At 39.9% G+C, this 18105-nt stretch overlaps 1 protein-coding gene across 2 annotated transcripts in view; it reads right to left on the reverse strand.

The window, feature by feature from the left end:
* The window catches only part of CNTNAP5 (contactin associated protein family member 5), an 881675-nt gene that overhangs the window by 40740 nt on the left and 822830 nt on the right, over positions 1 to 18105 (reverse strand). For both annotated transcript variants that reach the window (XM_065881152.1, XM_065881151.1), the window contains exons 20-21: positions 10704 to 10834; positions 3007 to 3094 (exon numbers count right to left, since the gene is read on the reverse strand). In XM_065881152.1, the coding sequence (XP_065737224.1) occupies positions 3007 to 3094; positions 10704 to 10834 (219 nt within the window). The remainder of the gene's footprint in view (positions 1 to 3006; positions 3095 to 10703; positions 10835 to 18105) is intronic.

An 18105-nucleotide genomic window follows, 5' to 3' on the forward strand; every position in this document is an offset into this window, starting at 1 on the left:
TATGACTCTTACATTCAGATCAGTGAAAAGGGGACAAGATAAATAAAATCACCTAACAGAAAAGGGCATAAGTATAAAACCTCTCCACCTGGGATGTGGCTCTGGATTGAAAAAATCTGTAACAAAAATAATAATAAAATGACATATTATGATATCAAGAGTAATAACATTTCTTCTGAGACTTCAACCAGAGGTTTGGTCTCATTCAGGCCTTGAGCTTAAATTTATATTCACTCTCTGTCTAGAAAAAATCCCAAAATGAGAAACTGAAATAATTTGAAATTGGTAGCACCTCCTGGCACCAGGCAGAAGCAAACACAAATCTTGCCTGGAGGAAAGTTTTCCAATTTCTGATCATCAATGTTCCTGCAAATTAATTTCAACCAAAAATGAGCTCACACACGTACTTATACACACACATAGCATAGGAGAACAAGCTATCATAGGAAAGAGTTAGAAAACAGAAAATAATAGATTTAGATCCCTATGGACTTCCAATATTGGGAATATCAGAGACAAGATGTTTAATAACTAATAATGGAATACTTAAAGACATAAAAAGATTTAAAAAATAAGTGGGAACAAAAGATTATCTTAATTAAAAGGCATGTTTGAAAAAGGATAAAGTATTACTTAAAAAAAAACATAATCAATGAAAAAATGATTCATTGAATAAGTTTAATGGGATAGTAGGCATAAGTGAATTTTAAGATAAAACCCAATGAATATCCCAGAATGCGAGACAGTGATATAAAGAATAAAACTTATTTATAAGACGATGATAAGACACATGAGGATAGAGTTAAAAAGTCTAAGGTTTATCTAGTGCAGGCCGAAAGTAATTAAGTAAAGAAGAAAGAAGCATTACTGAGATGCTGAGAATTTTTGAGAGCTAGTGGATAGATACACATGAATAATACATATGAACTAGATACATAGGAACCAATGAATAAATGCAGAAAACATAAACGTATCAAATAAGACAATTGAAAAGAAATCCACAATCAGACACATGGTAATAAGACTGCCAAACACCAAATTAAAAGAAATGACCTTAAAAGTAGGTTTTGGGTGCTGGGAGTGGTGGTGGTCAGAGCACTTTCAAAGGCAGGACAGGCTGACAGACAGCTTTTCAATAGCCAGATCAGAAGAGTCCAGTGTTGCGCTGGCGAGGGTTTAACCTGGATGTTTAGCAGTGGGGAGAGCCCTGACTTGCAGAATTTCTGAGCTCCATAGAGTAAACACTCCCAAGGTGGCTGAATTCAAACTACCCTTGTGACATCACAGAAAGCAGAATTGGGCAGAGATGTATGTAACAGGTCCTTATGAGCCATTGTGAGCTGGCTCCATCACACCCATGGATAAAACCTTCAGTGTCAAGTTGTACATCTAGTAAAATTATCTTCCAGGAATAAAGATGAAAGGTGAAACTCCTGTTTTCAGATAAATGACCCCTTATACAGAACAAAATTCAAAAGAATTTACTTCGGAAACAAGGAAATCAAATCTGGTAGAAAGTAGAAGGTTCCAACAAATTAGTGACTGAATTAATAAATCAAAAAAGCAGTGCCTACATGAAATAATAGTAGGAGAGGGGAATGGAATAAGAAAGAAATTTAAAATTCAATCTAGAAGTCAGTCACTGTTGATTGGCTCATTCAACTGCCATTTTAGCAACTAAAACTGACGTTTCCCAGACCTGACAGCAGACAGATTTCTGGATGCACATTACTTTCTGGAAATTAAGTACTGTTTATGAATCTGGAAGGCTATAGTGTGACAGGAGTCATTTTTCTGCCTTTTCAGCTTTTTCTACTGACCAGCAAAGTCATGGTAACCTGAAGTATTCTCTGCCACCCTTTTTAAGAGACCTTCTCCGCCTCTTGGGAGTTCACACATGCCACTGCGGCCACAGTGGCATCTGGACTCTAGCCTCATCTTAGGGATGGCCTGGGAGTTAATAGCTCCCCACTCATGAGCTCAGAGCTGCCTGGGGAGTTACTCCGAAAGGCTCTAACAAGAATGCCCACTGTAAGTGCGGCCACAATTTTAAAAGCAACTTATTTCCTGAGTTAAATCCATTCCTGCTTAAAATGCCTTGGGTTACTAATGTTTTCTACACTGTATTGTGACTGAGAGGATAAGAAAGAACATGCTAGAATCACAGGAAAGTTGACAGGTAGAAAATGAGGAGGCAGAAACAAACCCAATCATACAAGTAACCCCCAAATGCACAGGGGCTTACATTTGCCAATTTATAAAATAGAAGATGGCCAAACTGGATAAAAATGCAGTATTTAGCTATAGCTCTTCACAAGATCATATATAAGGCTAAACAAAGAAAAGACTGAAAGGGAAATATAGAAAATGATATACCAGGCAAATACTAACTAAAGCAAAAATGAATTAGCTATATTAATAACAAACTAGATTAAGCACAGAGACATTAAAGTTAAAAAATATTACTTCAGTGTGAAAAAAAAGTTCAATTCACTGAGAAGATAGAAAAATTTCAATCTTGCCTACACCTAATAAAAGTCATCATTAGACATAAAATGAAAATTCACAGAACTTCCTGTAGGAAAAAAGAACATCCATTATTATTGTAGGAGATTCCAATCCTCTTTTGAATTTTCAATAAATTAGAAAACAGATTAAGGACTTACAGAATTAAATAATTGGGTTGTTCAAATCCTTAAATTATTTAAGTGAAATTTACATAAATTTAACTAAAAGAACGCAGTAAACGCTTTAATTAATTTGAAATTAGGTAAAAATAATTATTTTGGTGAATCACTTTGTTCATTTACCTTACTCGGGATTCTACAAAGCAGATATACATGCCACTTTGTGGTCCTGCCACACGTACTTCTCAGCCTCCCATAGCAGGACTCTTGGTTCTACACCTTGGATATTATCGGCATCTTGGTGCTTCCCCTGGTGAAAATTATTTATTACTTTATTTTCACAGAGCTTGTCGGAAAGGCATGGACTAGAAAAACAAACCTGTGACTTTGCCCAAAGTGAGGGACCTGATGGCCCTGAACTCAACCTCTGAGGAGAAGTTATAACTGAGTCGGAGGTGCTGATCCATCTGCAGGAAAAGAGAAAACAAAGAGGCATCAGCAGAGGTTCGCATGTCCAGCACATGAAACACTCCCGTATGAAACAGCTTTGAAAACATACGCAGGGAAGAGCCCTCTCTGGGACTTTCTCTCTGGAGAGATGAGAAATATCTCACTAATTCTCCCACAATGCACATAAAATACCCGTTTCTTTACTCTTGGTGAAATAAAGGCTTTCACACAAGTCTCCTCCCTGGGAAATTCTATACAGCTTTTGACAGGTATTTATCTCCCCACTGAGAGTTTCTCACCAAATTCTTTGCTGCAAACAACCAAACAAATGAAGCCTTTCAAGAATGCTCACTGTGCAGGATTAACATTAAAAGGAAAGCAGGTATTCATTCCCAATCTCTCCCCACCTTCTCCCCATTTGGTCCTTAAAACCATTACCGTCTCCTTTGCTCCAATCATTCTAACCTGACCTCATTCATGGGTGCCCTGGGGGATTTTCCTGAGTGAATATTTCAGTTTGACAAAAGGTTTGACCCTGGGGAGGGGAGGCTAGCTGAACAGTTGCCACCAACATGAACAGATGATAATCCCATCTTGCAGATGAGTGAAAGCCACAAGGGGGATTCTTTGGGACTTTATCTCTAGGGTCATTCTTTAGGGAACCCTCCTTTCCACACACATTGTTAATTCCAGTTCCATCTCTTTGTTCTCCTCCCCATTTCAAGGCATCGTTTCCCATCCATCCCCAGGTTTTTTCTGTCTAGTCAAACCCTACCAGTTTCTTCTCAGCTCTACTCTGAATATTCATATAATGTTATCCCTGGGAAGAATCCTTGTAACATATCACAGTTAATCTGTAGGAAGAGGAGACTAAGACCCCGTCAGCTGCGTGCCCATCCCCGGACTCCCCTTGGGGAGCAGCTGATCAGGACGCATACCCAGTGCTCCCAGCTGCCACCACCAGGACCCTCCTTCTGCACCCACTGCTGCTCAGTGACCCTCTTCCAGGACTCTGGGTCCTGTGGTGGTTTCTGCTGTGAAGGAAGTCAGTGGCTATGACTTGTGACATGTTATTATATGGTTTATTTCTTTTTCATTCATGAAATTATACTTTAATAATACTTGTTATTTATTGAAGACTTGGTATGTATGAGACACCATAATAAAGTATCCTTCAAAATGCATTCTTCCCTATAATACTGTGAAATAGACATTATTATCCCTGTATTTCAGATGGTGGAACTGATGTCACAGAGATCACAAACTTGGGCAAGGCCACACAGCATCACATAGCAGTGTCCCCTCAGTATGTGGCCAGCCAACCACACAATATGGAGTTTGCTTTACTTTTCCATATCCCTCTAGATGCTTGAGCAGCTTGTAGACAATCACTGTGTGCTCTTATTTCTGAATTTCTACAAAATTCATTCAACAAATGTTTGAGCATCTTCTATGTGCCAGATACTGTTCTAAGTGTTCCCAGAGTCCACCTCCTCTCGGAAGATTTCCTTGATGCCTTGGTTAGATTAATTGATCCTGTTCTCTCTTTCATGGTGCCTTTTTATTTTTTTCTACCTCTAACCTTGCATTTAAGATGCTGTATTTTAATGATCTGCTCTCTCTCTCTCTCTCTCTCTCTCTCTCTCTCTCTCTCTCTCTCCCCCTCATTCTTCCCCACTAAACTATTGGCTCTTCGAGGACATCTTATTGATATATGTTTTCTGTAGGTCCTACTACAGAAACTGGGAAAGTAACTCCAAAGATAGGTTTGTTGAGTGAATAAACAAACATCCTGTACTGATTCCCTTTCTATCTTTTGGGCTATGAAGACAGCATCCCTCACAACACCAGGGTGCCTCTGGCTTCCCTGGTGGCCTCTACACCTTTATACAACATAGGGTTTTTCATACCCATGGTCCTCACCTGCAATCTATTTAATGCCCAGATTCAGTCCTTGCTCTGAAGGAGTTTTCTCTCTGCCTTATCTCAGAGCTCGCACCTACACTCTGGAACTGTCTCTTCCAGCAAGGGGCAGGGTGCCTCTTCTCATGTTTTGTTGCCCAGGTTGGAGAGGAGGCTAAAGTGAGTGGAAATTTCCTGCTGAGTGGAGAGCAGTAGAAGGATTCTTAGAACTGAAGGTTGAGCTGAGATTCCTCTAGCTTCTGCCTCTCATCTCCTCCCCAGGCTCCAAAGGATCAATTTCCTATGCAAGTGATTCCCTCAACACTGTCACACTTGGAAGAGCTAATTGTTCTAGTATATGAGTCATTCTTGTCCTACTGTTCTGTTTTGTGGGAACTTACCTGGTCCTTTCTACTTTAACCAGATAACAAATAAGGGGGAGAAGGAGGTGAATGACACTTAATCAAAGGGTTATTTTTTTAATAAGTATTTATAAAGGTTTGGAGATGAAGGTAGGATGATTCAAAGAAGGCTTGAGATAGTTGGGGAATGGATTCCAGCCCTGACGTGGAGTGAGGGCACTTGAGTGCACCTGAGGGCACCCTTAGTACTGACTCAGGTGCTGGGTTACCCATTTGAAAAGCTTAGCAAATGCACGGGGCAAAAGCAAAAAACGTGGGGGGTTGTACCACAAATATTTATTTCCAGGACCTCAATCTTTATGATAGGGGCTAGGCAATCACTGAAGTCTTCAACGAGAAATACATTATTATGTTATATTCTCTTATGTTTATTTTATGCTTTAGGATTGCTTTTCTTTTTAACTGCTGTTGGTGAGGTGGTGAGGGAGTGAAGTACTCCAGTCCTTTAAACTTTAGTGTGCCTAATATTTGTAATCTGGCCTCGAGAAGCTTTGTTAATCTCAGAATCAAGGATGCCCAGTGGTCTTGTCAAGTCATTAAATGAGATGAGAAAAGGAGGGAAATTGAACAAATCTTTTTCTTTTTTTCTTTCTTTCTTTCTTTTTTTTTTTTTTGTGAGCCCTAGATGCCAAGCTTTGTGCTTGGTCCTTTAGTTATGCTCTTTCACAGAACCTTTACCAGAACTGACTGAGCTCAGCTACATTTGCACTCCAGCCCATCCCCACAACACTCAAACTTTTTTTACAGATAAATAGACTGAACCTCAGAAAGGTGCAGAACCCGTCTAAGATCCCAGAGCATAAGTGATGGAGCTGGGATTTACACCCAAGCCTGTCCCACACTAGGGATTCCTCTCTTGATCTCAGGGTCTTCACCTCTCAAAGGAAGACATTAACTCCATGGACTGAAAACGCTGGGCCTCCTCCTTCTTTACAGCTCGTAGTTGTGCTGGCATTTTGGTAACTGGGGTTAATCTGTTTAATGACTTTAATATATTTTAAGTAGGGACCCTGTAGATTACCTCCACCACCAGGGCACAGGTCGGGGCACCTGAGCCTTAGAAACCACTGGCCAAATTACAATTCTCAAATCATCACCAGGATTTCTCACTCTTGCCTGCAGCCCTGGTCCCTAAGGATTCCTTCCTAGAGTCACACAGAGCAGAGAGGAGAAGGACTAGCAACTCAAGACTATACCTTGAGGGAAGGTCTGTGTGTATCTACTGGAGGCCTCTGGCTGGCTGAGTATAGTGCTAACCATCTGCCCTCTCTTTATAACTGGTTCTGAGTAATGCCTGAGACTGAGATGGAGTAGTAGCTTACCCCTTTCTGTTTTTACTAAATAGCTTGTTCCTTTTTTTCTTCTATTTTTTTGTTTTTGTTGTTATTTTGGTTTTTGTTGTTGTTGCTTTTTAAATTTGGCTCTGCAAGACACACGGGATCTTAGTACCCCAACCAGGGACTGAAGCTGCGCCCTCGGCAGTGAAAGCACAGCGTCCTAACCACTGGACCGCCAGGGAAGGCTTGTTCTAAGTAGGGAGGAAGGAGAAGAGATAGGGCAACGGGGTGGGGGGGGTGGGGGGTAGGAGTGTCACAGAGACAAGTATGTCATGTGACTGTGTCAATTAATTGATTTAAAGTTAAAAAACAAAGAAACTCTCCATCTCGATTTTTTTCTACTACTTCTGTGCTTTGGAAATGGTATGTCTTCCACAGATATGTGCTTATCATTGGCTATTGACTGATTGGTGGGAACCCTTGAGATGGAGAAGAGAAGGGAGTACCCCACTGTTCTCTCACTGCCCTATTTGTGCCTTTTGTTTATGGAAAGAAGACAGGAAAGAGAAAGAAAAAGAAAAAGGGGTCATATATGTAAATGCCCACCAGCATGCAGCCTAGATGTCCCATCAAGGCCTCAGTCAAGACATGTTCAAAAAAGATGTCATCATTTCCACCTCCTTTGTCCTCTAATCTGGCTTCAACCCAAAGACTTTTAACTCTTATTTCAAGAGTCAATACTAGAGGTGAGTCCCTTAAATTATAATCATTCAGGAATTGTGATTGTGTCCTATATCTGCCAATGACTCCTGAACTTCCCCCCAATCAAAAAAATGAATATTCAGTCTTGACTTATCCCATAATCCATATCCAGACAGTCACCTAAGGCTACTGACGTTCCTTCCAGACCTTTCTCAAGTCTTCCTCTCATTGGCTACCCCCTTGCACTAGTTTAGGCCCTTATCTTCTCTTCCTGCCTGGTCTCTGTCCTATATCTCATGGCTACCAAATGTGTATTTCCATGAAGCAATCACAGTGAGCCTCTGGAAACAAAAGGCTACCCATGCTAGTTTGCCTGCCTAAAATCCAGTGGTTTCCCTTCCCCTCTCCACAGGGCTAATTTAATCTTCTCCACATAAGCCTTGTGGAGTTAATTCACCTAGGTCAAAAATATTTATTAAGGACCTGCTATATGTGAGACACTGCTTGATAAATTGGAGCTTCCATGGTAATGAAAATAAACAAGAATCCCTGTCCTCATGAAGCTTACATTCTAGAGGAGAGAGATAGGACAAGAAACTAGATAAATAGATAAGTTGTATCGGATGTTAGATAGTGCTTAAGTGGTTTAAGATTGAAGTCAAGGAGCTGGATTGCTGTATTAAATAAGGCACCCAAAGATGACATCCTTGAGTCAAATTTTGAGTGAAGTCCTGAAGGAAGTACAAGTACAGGTAAGCAATGTAGATACATGAACAATCGTGTTCTAGGCAAAGCAAACTCAAGCATATTCGAGAGCTCTGGAAATAGCAAGCAGGCCAGAGTGGCCTGTGTGGAGTTACAGAGGGGACAGGAATAGGTGAGATCAGAGAAGTCACAGCAGGAAGCGAGCAAGGGGTGTACGGTCATGGAGGTGCTCTTAAGCCACTGCAAGATCTTTGGCTTTACTCTGCATAAGAAAGGAAACCATGGAAAGGGTCTGGACACAAGAGTGTCACGATCTAATGTTTTAATAGGATCACTCGGGTTGCTGTGTTCAGAAGAGGCTGTAGGGGAACAAAAAGAGGCGCAGGGGTATGTCAGTTAAAGGTAACTCATGTGATCCAGCAATCCCATTCCCAGGCAAATATCCAGAGAAAACTCTAATTAGAAAACATACATGAACCCCAATGTTCATAACAGTACTATCTGCAATAGCCAGGACAGGGAAGCAATCAAAGTGTCCATCGACAGATGAACAGTTAAAGAAGATATGATATATACATACAATGTAATATTACCCAGCCATAAAATAGAATGAAATAATGTCATTTGCAGTAACATGGATGGACCTAGAGATTATCAAACTAAGTGAAGTAAACCATACAGAGAAAGACAGGTGTCATATGATATCACTCATGTGGAATCTAAAAAATAATACAGATGAACTTATTTATGAAACAGAAACAGACTCACAGACATAGAAAACAAACTTACGGTTACCAAAGGGGAAAGGGGGTGGGTGAGGGATAAATTGGGAGGTTGAGATTAATATAAACACACTACTATATATACAATAGATAAACAACAAGGTCCTGCTGTATAGCACAGGGAACTATACTCAATATCCTGTAATAATCCATAATGGAAAAGAATATATACAAAAGAAAAGGTCACTGCGTCAAATGCCAGTGAAAGACAAATGAGGAAAAGACCATTGGATTCGGCAAGATCCAGCCACTGTTCTCTTGAGAAGTGTGATTTTGTGGCCGCTCTGTGACAAACCTTCATTGGGTAGGTTTAAGAAAAAGGAAGAGGAAATTTGGAGACCAAGCCTATAATCAACATTTCCAAGGAACTGGGCAATAAACTGAAAGAGAAAATGGGGCAGTACATGGAGTCAGATAAGAGAGTGAGTTTTCCTTCCCTCCCGAAACCGTAGTTTTTTGTTCATGTTTTTGGTTTTCTTTAATGCCTGTAATACTTGCATGCTTTATGCTTTGGGAAGCCATTAAGTAGAGCTGGAAAAAGGCTGTAAAGAAAGGTGAGGAGGGTAATGCTGCAGTGATGCTGTCCACTAGGTATGAGATCTGACCCACAAGTGATTGGTCAGGTCTTCGCTGGAGCCATTAGCTGTTTGTTTTCAGCAACCGGAGGGAAAGAGGTACACAGACACAGATGGAAGTAGGTGGAGAAATGTGCTGAGAGTGTGTGGATGTTCTCTTCTGAATGCTACATTCTTTCACAGAAAGAAGGAAATGAAGTCATCTACCAAGAGTGGAGATTGAATTGTAATTGTCGGCAGTCGAAGGAGAGAGAGGGAAAGTTTAAAATTGCCATCTAGGAGATCAGGAGGATGGATGAATTAACAAAGACTAAGGGGTGATTTCTGGGCAGAGTTAAGAGCTCACCTGAGGTCATGATTCTAAAGGAGGATGGTCTGGACTCTGCCCATTTTCTATTGTGATCCACTATTGCCTGATGCTCCTCTTTGTACCAAGACCCCAGGAATTCTGTGGAGTGCCTGACACACACTCTGCTCTTTCAGACAGCTTTGCAGGGGCTCACTGGGACCCTCTGCCTCTTTCTTCCCCACCCAGCCAATTTGAAATCAACGTCAAGACTCAATTTATTCCTAACTTCCTCCAGAATATAAGTACCATTGATTTTTGGACAACATGTGTTTGAACTGTGCAGGTCCATTTATACGAGGAATTTTTTCAATAGTAAATATTATACAACAGTACTACAGGATCCTCCATTGGTTGAATCCACAGATGGGGAACTGTGGATACAGAGGAACTGAAGACAGTGAGGGCCACCTATAAGTTATACTCAAGTTTTTGACTGGGTGGGGTGTTGGTGCCCCTAACGTCCCCTCCTTGTTGTTCAGGGTTACCCATACCTGATGCCCAGATGAGGTGGGTGCCCTCATCCATGCTCCTGTATCACCTGTGCACACTCCTCCCACAGCCTTTACCCATCCCTTGTGATTTCCTCATTATGCTACAGTTCAAGGGTTATCAACACTGAACAGGCATCAGCATCACCTGCTCCCCCTCCCCACAGAAAAGTTTCTGATTAAGTAGATCTGACATAGGGCCCAAGAATTAGTATTTCTTACAAGGTCCCAAGTGATACTGATGCTGATGAGGGGGATGCCCCCTGAGGACCACTATTCTAATTCTCCAAAGGCTAGGGCTGAGTGTGGTTTTTACCTGTCCCCAGAACTTGGCGGCACAGTTGGCTCAGGGTCGAAGCACAGAAAAATTGTATTGAGCACCAAATGCACATTTGGCTGAATGAGAAGAAGGGAAGTAAGGTACCTGAATGGTAAACACTCTGCCCTCTCGGTTAATCTTCAGGTGGTGCAGTCTTCTGTTGGCAAAGTTCTCTGTATCGATGGTGAATACATGGGTTTCTTCCTTGCTTAGCTGGTAGCGAACTTGTAAGCTTCCTTAAAAGACAAACATTAGACATTAGAATTAAAGATAGGAGCCATAAATGCAAAAATATGATCAGATTGTCTTTTAATTGATTGTGACTGTTTTCTAGGGACCCATGTCTCAATCTTTTCATTATTCACATTCTTAAAATGTATTATATATCTTGTGACTATAACATCTAGGTCCATATTAAAAATCCTGAGCATAGCTGAAATACTTTTGTGTGTGCGTGTGTGTGCATGTATGCGTGTGTATGTGTGTGTGTGTGTTATCAGAAACCAAAATACCAGTTTGGAAAATAAAACAACCACAAGTCTATTTTGTAACTGGATTATGAAAACTTTAATAAGATAAAATCTTTTCCCACGCTCTCTTCAATTCCTACCATTTCCTAGAACTCCCTTTTTTCTTAATTGCCTTCCTGGAATTTCAGAATATGTAATGTGAAATAAGATTGTAAAGTAATCTAGGCAGAATAGGAGAGAATAATTTGGGGTAATGAGGCAGCCAATAGCAGAAGCTCCCTACCGCTAATCCTGGTTTCCTTCATTCCTCCTTTCCTTTTGGTTCTGATCACCATCAATTTCCATTGGGGTTGTATTTTCTCACTTAAAAACTAATCAATAAAAATAAAATAACATAAAAACAAAAAAAACTAATCATAGGTCCCTAGCAGTAGCATATTTGGTGCAGAGAGGAGCTCAGACATGAGGTAAGAGGTCTGCCAGGGGAAGGGAAAGGGCCTGCCAGGGGAAGGGATGGTGGCATGCTCTTTCTGGCTCCTTCTAAGAACTTGGGTTTTTAATATATAATTCAACCCAATAAAATAAATCAGCATGCGATAATTATGTGTCAGGCATGGTGACAAGGACCACATTTCTTGAAGTTATTTGGGACTCTCTTACCATCCCACTGTGTGGGTCATTCATGCACACATTCTGTATGTACCTATCCATTTTAGAAATCACTTCCATTTTATACATCTTTACCAACACCTGCCTAGCAACCATCCATCTTAGATGCCAGTAATCTCAACCAGGACCCTGTCAAGGTATTTATTCTATATCTTCCCCAGCATTCCAGTTTAGGTCTAAAACACCTCAACCATTTCTTCTAGAGCTCTACAGATATTGATCTCACCTTCTTAGGATGTTTGATGCAATCAGTGACTCCCTAAATACCCTAAGAAGAGCTCCTGAAATCTCTTGCTAACTCATTGTCACACAGCTCCTAGGAGGAGAAAGTCAACCCATGGCTTTTCAACATAAGTTTGACACAATTAAGGGCTGACTCCAGTCTTATAGGAGGCACTGGGGTGAGATGGTGACAGTCAGGGCCAGAGGTTCATTGATCACCTTCCCCTCAGCTTTGTATTCAGCTGTTTCGTCAGTGAGCAAAGAGGCACGTCTCTCTTTCTAGTGTATATTCTGGTGTCATGAGGTTACTGTCAGCTTCTTGGGTGGCATTACCCAGGACCCCAAGAAGTTCATTGCCCTAAAGTCCTCTTCTATCTCCTTTTTATGATTCATCTGTCTGCTTCCATTTCCTCCCTAGAGTCTCCCACCACTACCTTTGCATCCAAAAGTATTTAACATAATGATAAACTTTGCAAGTTTATATATTGTCCAATAGACAGGGAACTGACAGAGGGAAGATGTTCTGAATCTAATAAACAACAACAACAACAAAAGGATGGTCTTAGACAGGTGTTCACTACAATTTATTCAGGGAACTATAATGTATCCCCTCCTGTGTGTTCTTCATTTCTTTTTCTTTTTTGTTTGTTAGTATATGTTGACATTGATACATTATAAAGGGCATGCATTTGCGGGTGTGTGAATATGGGCTGAAATAAGATGTTCACGGTGTGGAAATTAAAAATTGATTTGAGCCCCAGTTAAGACTTTTCCAAATATGCTTCTGGAATAAACATACGTATAATGGAATAACCTTTGGTAACCGGCAACTATGCTGTAAAAGTTTTAATGGCTCTTATTAATATTGGAGCACTCTAGCTGTATCTAGCCTCACTTTTTTAGGTCTCCAGGCAAAATCCATATCATCATTTTTAGAACTATGCAACAGGAATTATCAATGTCATTTAAAAAAATGTCGAAGAGAAATGTGATTCCAAAAAAAAATTGTATTTAAACACAATGATAAGGAATCTACTTTAAATCAAAGAGGATGTAGTCATATTCTGTTAAACTTCCTTACTACTCTCTGGACAAAGTTACCACCCCTTGGCTTCTATTATGCTTGAGTTCCTGCTTATGACTCCTCTTTTATCTAGAACAGTTTTTTGTTCCTTCCTCCGTTTGATTGATGAAGGAACAGAGGGGCAGGAATGAATAACTTTTCATCATTCATAGTAAGTGATGGACTCAGAAGTGAAATCTAGTTAGCTCTAAAGAGCATGGTTTTCTCATGGAACACAGGGTCCCATGTGTTCCATCCCTCCTTCCCTCCTTCCTTCCTTCCTTGCCTCCCTCCCTCCCTCCCTCCCTCCCTCCTTCCTTCCTTCCTTCCATCCTTCCCTCTCTTCTTCCTTCCTTCCTTCCTTCTTTCCTTTCATTCTTTTCAAAACAACATAAATTTATTGTGCCAAATTCTGGAGGCTAGAAGTCTGAACTGTTATCTCAAAGGCTCTAGGCTAGGATTCTTCCTTGCTTCCTCTGAGCTTCTGGTGTATGCCTGCATTCCTAGGCTTGTAAATGCATCACTCCAAGTGCTTCTTTTTGCTTCACATGGCTTCTCCCTGTGTCTCTCTGATAGATCTATATTCAAGGCTGATCTAATACTCTACAAATGATAACTATATTCCTTTAGCAAACCTTTTTACTATTTATATTCTTCTTGACAATCACCTACTCATAAGAAGATGAAAATTATGGACTAGAAACTCAGAATTGGAAATTTCAACCATATATCTAGTTCAGCGTCTCAATTTAGGCCTTAGGAGAAAGATTCTCACACCTCAGTTTTTTCAAGAGCTTCACTTTGTTGTGTTTTATGTGTTCCCACTTTGCCAGTCTTCCTACACTAGTCTGTCTTCCATACTGTCATTAGTGTGAGTATTCTAACATAGACTTACTCGGCCATGTGATTCTACTGCTTAAAAAATTCCAAGGCTCCTTAATTTTACATGAAACATTCCAACTGCTTAGCCTGACATGCAAAGTCCTTTTCTTACCTTCCAACTTTATCGCATATATATTTTTCATAACTGAATCACATGTGAACTATCCCAAATAACACCCCCCAAATAATGCTCCTCCTTGCCTTTGTGCACTTTTTCTTCCTCTGGGACCAGTCCTGCCTCCTTATCTCTATGACAACCACTTCTCCTTCATTAAGACCCACCTGATGTGACCTAGGTCTCCACTTGCTCCCAAAACTGAAAGTATCTTTCCTTCCTATATTGTCACTGTGCTCACTTTTAGTAACAACCTCAGTGCATCACGCTTTGCTTGTCTTTCTCCTTGAACTTAAGCTTCTCTAGGAGGAATAGATTCTTATTCATCTTTGTGTCTATAGAGAATAACACAGGGTCTGCTATCTCAAGTCGCCAAAAGTCATTTGTTGAATAAAATGGCCACTCTGGAGAATGTTATTACCACTTCATCAACATTATAAAGTAGCAATTATTCAATGTCTACTGTGTGTCAGATACTAAATTAACAAATAGTTATAATGTTATAATTCTATCTTTAAGGAGTTCATAATCTGAAGCAGGCAAAAGCAAGGTCATACTTGTCTGCTTATATGCCTATCATGTATTAGATTATTTATTTATTTTAACATCTTTATTGGAGTATAATTGCTTTACTATGGTGTGTTAGTTTCTGCTGTATGACAAAGTTAATCAGCTATACATATACATTAGGTTTTTAATCTGGTACTAAAGATAATTTTTATCAGATTCTCAGATTAGAAAGTAGAATTTCAGTGGAGTAAAATGCTCTAAAAGTAAAACATAATAATAAAAATAATAGTAATGATATTCATAATGAAATGGGATTCAAACCCAGGAGTATAGAACTTTAAAGTGTATGTTCCTCCCACTAGATCATGTTGCCTCTGAAGACATGTCTGGCCAAATAGATGGATGAGTTGATGAATAGAGAAGTGGATGGTTGAGCAAAGGGAAAGGTGAGTGATTTGATAGACAATATAGATACGTTTTGTGAGTTCAAAAGAGTGAAGACAATGAGCACTTATAGGGTTGAGGTAATGAGAAACAATGTTTCAGAGAAAGAAGTTTATTGAAGAAGGTAGAACTGAATTAGGCAAAAAAAAAAGTACTATGCTTATGTAGCTGTAGAGATATAAGCAGAGCCATGTGTCTGAATTTTACCATGCTTGAAGTGTAGACCCATAGGCCAGTAGGGCTGATGAGAATCTTGGCACATATTTACCCAACCAACTTCCTCATTTTGAAAGATGGAAAAACTAAAACCCTAGAACTTGGAAGAGAGTGGTAATAAAGAGAGAAGCCATATGGAGAAGGCTTGTATTAGAAGGACAAAGAATTTGGACTTATTCTTGTAAAGAGGGACCCCATAAAGGGCTCTAAGCACATTGTGACTGGGTTGATTTATACAAAGTTATATATATATATATATATATATATATATATATATATATATATATATTTTTTTTTTTTTTTTTTTTTTTTTTTTTCTGGACACACAGGCTCAGCGGCCATGGCTCACGGGCCCAGCCACTCCGCATGTGGGATTTTCCTGGACTGGGGCACGAACCCGTGTCCCCTGCATCGGCAGGCTGACTCTCAACCACTGCGCCACCAGGGAAGCCCTACAAAGTGATATTTAAAGAAAATTATCCTGGGTACCCAGTGTTCATGTCAGATCTAAAAGGGAAGACAAATATACCAGCTCCCACAAACATCAATGGAAAAACCCATGAGGTGTTGGAGTACCACTATGGAACAAGAGTCCATTCTTATATTTCTGTTAATAGAGCATGTCAGTTTCTTGCTTTATCATTTGACTTTGAAAGAAGGAGCTCTTTTACATGTTGATTCCCATCCAATCCTCATCAGTTAACATCAATTACACACTTATGCAGCTTCCTATGCATCCTTTAGTGTCTGCTAATCAGATCATTCTTACCAACTAGCTCCTCTTCTATCTTCACTGTCTGATCCATCCTCTGGTTGCTTAGGCCAAAACTCTAGGAGTCATTCTTACTTTGTTCATTTCCTTTACCAGATATACATACTACACATCCAAGTCATCAGCAGCTCTCTTGTCTCTACAAAGTAAATCCTGCATCTCTACACCTCTTTCCAGCTCAGCCACCACACCGTCATCCATCCATCACCATCTCTCACCTGGACTATTGTAACACATCTGAACTGACTTCCCAGATTCTAGTCTTAACTCTCTTTTCCCTCACATCCCTCCATTCTATACACAGAAGTCAAAATAAGCTTTTTTTTGTTTGTTTGTTTTGTTTTTTTTGTTTTGTTTTGTTTTGTTTTTGCGGTACGCGGGCCTCTCACTGTTGTGGCCTCTCCCGTTGCGGAGCACAGGCTCCGGACGCGCAGGCTCAGCGGCCATGGCTCACGGGCCCAGCCGCTCCGCGGCATGTGGGATCTTCCCGGACCGGGGCACGAACCCGCGTCCCCTGCATCGGCAGGCGGACTCTCAACCACTGCGCCACCAGGGAAGCCCCAAAATAAGCTTTTTTAAGGGTGAATCTGATGTCATTAATTTAAATGTTTTAATGACACCCCAATGCACTTCGAATAAAATCCTAATTCTTTCTCTAAGGTCCTACATGACCTTATTTCATTCTACACTTGCCCTCATTCACTAAACTCCAGCTACTGTTGACCTGCTTTGTGTTCCCCTAACATGCCGAGTCCACGCCTGCCCTAGAGTCTTTACAGCTGCTTTTCTCTCTACGTGGAATGTTCCTCTTACAGATATTTGCCAGAAATCCCCTCCTTATTCATGGGCCAAATGTGACCCATGTAGTGATGCCTCATGTGTCCATGTACCCCTACCTCAATACCTCCTCCTAAAAATGTTTTCCAGACTGTCAGTCATGATTGATTAGTACATCATGGAATCAGTATCAGAATTCAGTATCTGTTATTACTAACTGCAGCCTCTCTGTAATTCCAATTATAAGCATTTCACTCTCTGACTACAATCTTCTCCTTTTGGGTTCCCTTCATCTAATCCCTGGATTCCCACAATCCTTTATCTTTTTTTTTTTTTTTATTGAACTATCGTTGGTTTACAATGTTGTGTTAGTTTCAAGTGTACAGCAAAGTGAGATATATATATATATATATACATATATATATATATATATTCTTTTTCAGATATTTTCCCTTATAGATTATTACAAGATATTAAGTATAATTCCCTGTGCTATAAGTAGGTCCTTGTTGTTTATCTATTTTATATAAAGTAGTGTATATTAATCCCAAACTCCTAATTTATCCCTCCTCCCCTTCCCCTTTGGTAACCATAAAGTTGTTTTCTCTGTGAGTCTATATTTGTTTCATAGATTTCATTTATATAAGTTTTTTAGTTCCACATATAAGTGACATCATATGATATTTGTCTTTCTCCATCTGACTTACTTCACTTAGTATGATAATATCTAGGTCCATCCACGTTGCTGCAAATGGCATTATTTCATTCTTTTTATGGCTAATAGTCCACTGTATATATGTATCATATATTCTCTATCCATTAATTTGTCAATGGACATTTAGGTTGCTTCCATGTCTTGACTATTGGAAACAGTATTGCAATGAACATTGGGATGCATGTATCTTTTCGAATTATACTTTTCTCTGGATATATGCTCAGGGGTGGAATTGCTTGATTATGTGGTAACAAAAAAAATGGGCAGAAGATCTAAATAGACATTTCTCCAAATAAGAATACAGACAGCCAACAGGAACACGGAAAAATGTTCAACAATGTTAATAATTAGAGGAATGCAAATCAAAACTACAAAGAGGTATCACATCACACCGGTCAGAATAGCCATCATTAAAAAGTCTACAAATAGCAAATGCTGGAGATGGTATGGAGAGAAGGGAACCCTCTTACACAGTTGGTGGGAATGTAAATTGGTGCAGCCACTATGGAGAAAAGTATGGAGGTTCCTTAATAAAACTAAAAATAGAGCTACCATATATCCCACAATCCTTAGTATAAGGATTAATCTCACCAAATACTCCGTGTTCCTCAACCCCTGCATGTTCTCTCTTCTCTCATTACCCAACTCAAAT

Source organism: Phocoena phocoena, chromosome 7, assembly GCF_963924675.1.
Source record: "Phocoena phocoena chromosome 7, mPhoPho1.1, whole genome shotgun sequence".
Classification (NCBI taxonomy): Eukaryota; Metazoa; Chordata; class Mammalia; order Artiodactyla; family Phocoenidae; genus Phocoena; species Phocoena phocoena.